Raw genomic sequence first — 2,403 nt, 5'->3', positions numbered from 1 at the left:
TGTGACTATGATTATTTTATTAATGTTACCCATTAATAACCGCGACTACACCAGGCTGATGTAATGTTATTTGACCTGCCATAGTCTCAGTGAATGAAGCTCAACTGTAAATTAGGAGCAGTATTAAAAAATATACACTGTTGGTTTATTTATAGCACAGTAGTTGCAGACAGGAGCAGCAGAATGTCCAGCGCATTAAAAGTGAAACTAACATACTAACATACTATACTATGATGTTTTTTTCATGACTTTTGACGACATACTATACTATGACATTTTTTCAAGATTTTTGGATGAAATACTATACTATGACATTTTTTCATGATTTTGGACAATACATTTTTCATGATTTTTGAGGACACACTACACTACGTTTTTTCATGATTTTGGACGGCATAATATACATGACAGTGTTTTCATGATTTTTGACGATATACTATAGTATGACATTTTTTCAAGATGCTTGACGACAAACTATACTATGACAGTTTTTCATGATTTTGGAGGACACTTTAAACTATTATGTTTTTTCATGATTTTGGACAACATGCTATACTACAACCTTTTTTATGATTTCTGATGTCACAATGTAATAATACTTTTTTTAATGATTTGTTATAATATACTATACTTTTTTTCCCTGGCGATTTTTGATGACATACTATGCCATACTTTGCTGACTTACTTTCTGAATCTCGTCTGTCAGGGTCGTCCTGCGGCAGCTTCTTCAGATAGTCTTTAAGCAGCATTTCGTAACGAGGGACCCTCTGCACGGGCTCCAACATGTGATGCTGTAGCGTCAGGCAGCCACATACCTCCTGACTCTATCCAGAAACAACCAAAAAATTGTTTTGAGTACTTTGTAAGTTTTGCAACATATATGTGTATGTGAAATATGTTTATCCAACCCTAAACCTATTAGATACTTACACAAACAACACAAGAATGGTGGTTTTCATATAAGTAAGACAGCATATTTTGTGGTATTTGAGTTAAGTCAAACCTCTTGCAACTGAATAAAAGAGCATTTGTCTGAACTTTGGTTCGCAGTACCTGTATCTCCTGAATGATGGCCTTGAATTGAGGCGAACGATCAGTCCACTGTTTCAGCAGCTCCATAGCCTTGTCGAAATTCTTCACATACTCTGCATACATCTTGAGGAAGGGTGTGAGTTTCTGCAGGATGTCTCCAATGCGAGGTGTGGACGCCCTGTGTGGACAGAAAAAAGGAGGGAAATGTGGTAGTTTTTATTTGTATCATTTGTTTTTGTGTTTTTACATCACCTTAATGTTACCTATCAAATTATTGCCAACTAATTTGATAATCCATTAATCAGTCTGAGAATTTTTTTTTCAGAAAAAAAATCAAAATTCTAAAAATTCAGCTCCTTAAATGTGAACAATTCCCAGTTTCTTTACTCCTCTATGATAGTAAACTGAGTATATTTAGGTTATGGATAGAACAAAACATCTGAGAAGGACATTGGGCTTTGGGAAGCTGATAGACTTTTTTCACCATTTTCTGGTATGTTATAGACCAATCACCAAATCAATTGAGAAAATAATCAAACTGAAAAAATTCATTAATTGCAGCCATATGTTCATGGGTTTGGCTTCATCAACAGCAGTAGCTTTATCATCAATTTTTGAGTGTTGGCTTCAGTATGCACAGACAGTTTGAGGGCAACTGCAGTTTGATGAAGAAGGCTGTTGTGTTTATTGTCACTTAATTACAGGCTTAAGCTCACCATTCTCCCATGCGTTTCTCCAGATCTGGAAGCAGAAACTGGCTGTGAAAGGTGTTGATAGAGGAAATGTTGGAGAAGATGTTCTTCACGACCTCCACGGGGAACGTTCCTTTATTGGCCTCCTCCATTAGCTTAGTACAGAATACCTAAAAAGAGTTGTATACAAAATGCAAGTGGTGAGTGAGAATTCATTGAAAAGTTAAAAAAAAAAAATCTTTCTCTTATGTGCCCTTTTAGACACGGTCAAAAAACAGAAGTGAGCTTTTCACTGAGTTCCTCACCTGGTCCAGCAGGTTAAGTCTTGCTACGTAGGCCTTCTCTGTGTGCAAGAGCTCACTGGCGATCTTAAACAGCTTCTGTTCATTTGTCTCCTGAAAACAGAGGGTATGTTAATGTGTGGTGATCATTGATGAATTAGTGAAGTGTGAAAGTGAATTTATTCTGCTGAGCTGGAGAGTCTGTGGTCTGTTTAATGACCGTTTCAGTCTGATACTCCTCTAATAATGAGTAATGGGTATTGTCATCTAACAAGAACCACCTTCAGAAAATATTCAAAAATTGTTTAGTGTTCGGGGGGGTGATTACAATTTAAGGGGGAAATTCAATTTTAAATTGTATGGTTTTCAGACCACCAGAAAAAGTTTTTGTTTATTAA

General features: G+C 36.2%; 1 protein-coding gene across 1 annotated transcript; it reads right to left on the bottom strand.

Moving 5' to 3' along the window:
• Positions 1-662: 662 nt before the first annotated feature.
• Positions 663-2,119, bottom strand: LOC121966862 (FYVE, RhoGEF and PH domain-containing protein 4-like; the record flags this gene model as incomplete). Its single annotated transcript, XM_042516933.1, has 4 exons — positions 663-824; positions 1,054-1,210; positions 1,749-1,894; positions 2,030-2,119. Coding segments are annotated over 4 exons (555 nt in total), but the record flags the coding sequence as incomplete, so codon positions are not given.
• Between the last annotated feature and the right edge of the window lie 284 nt (positions 2,120-2,403).

This window comes from Plectropomus leopardus, unplaced genomic scaffold, assembly GCF_008729295.1.
Source record: "Plectropomus leopardus isolate mb unplaced genomic scaffold, YSFRI_Pleo_2.0 unplaced_scaffold26136, whole genome shotgun sequence".
Taxonomy (NCBI): Eukaryota; Metazoa; Chordata; class Actinopteri; order Perciformes; family Serranidae; genus Plectropomus; species Plectropomus leopardus.
Note: the sequence above shows the minus strand (reverse complement) of the source record. Positions and strands in the feature narration are given on the sequence as shown.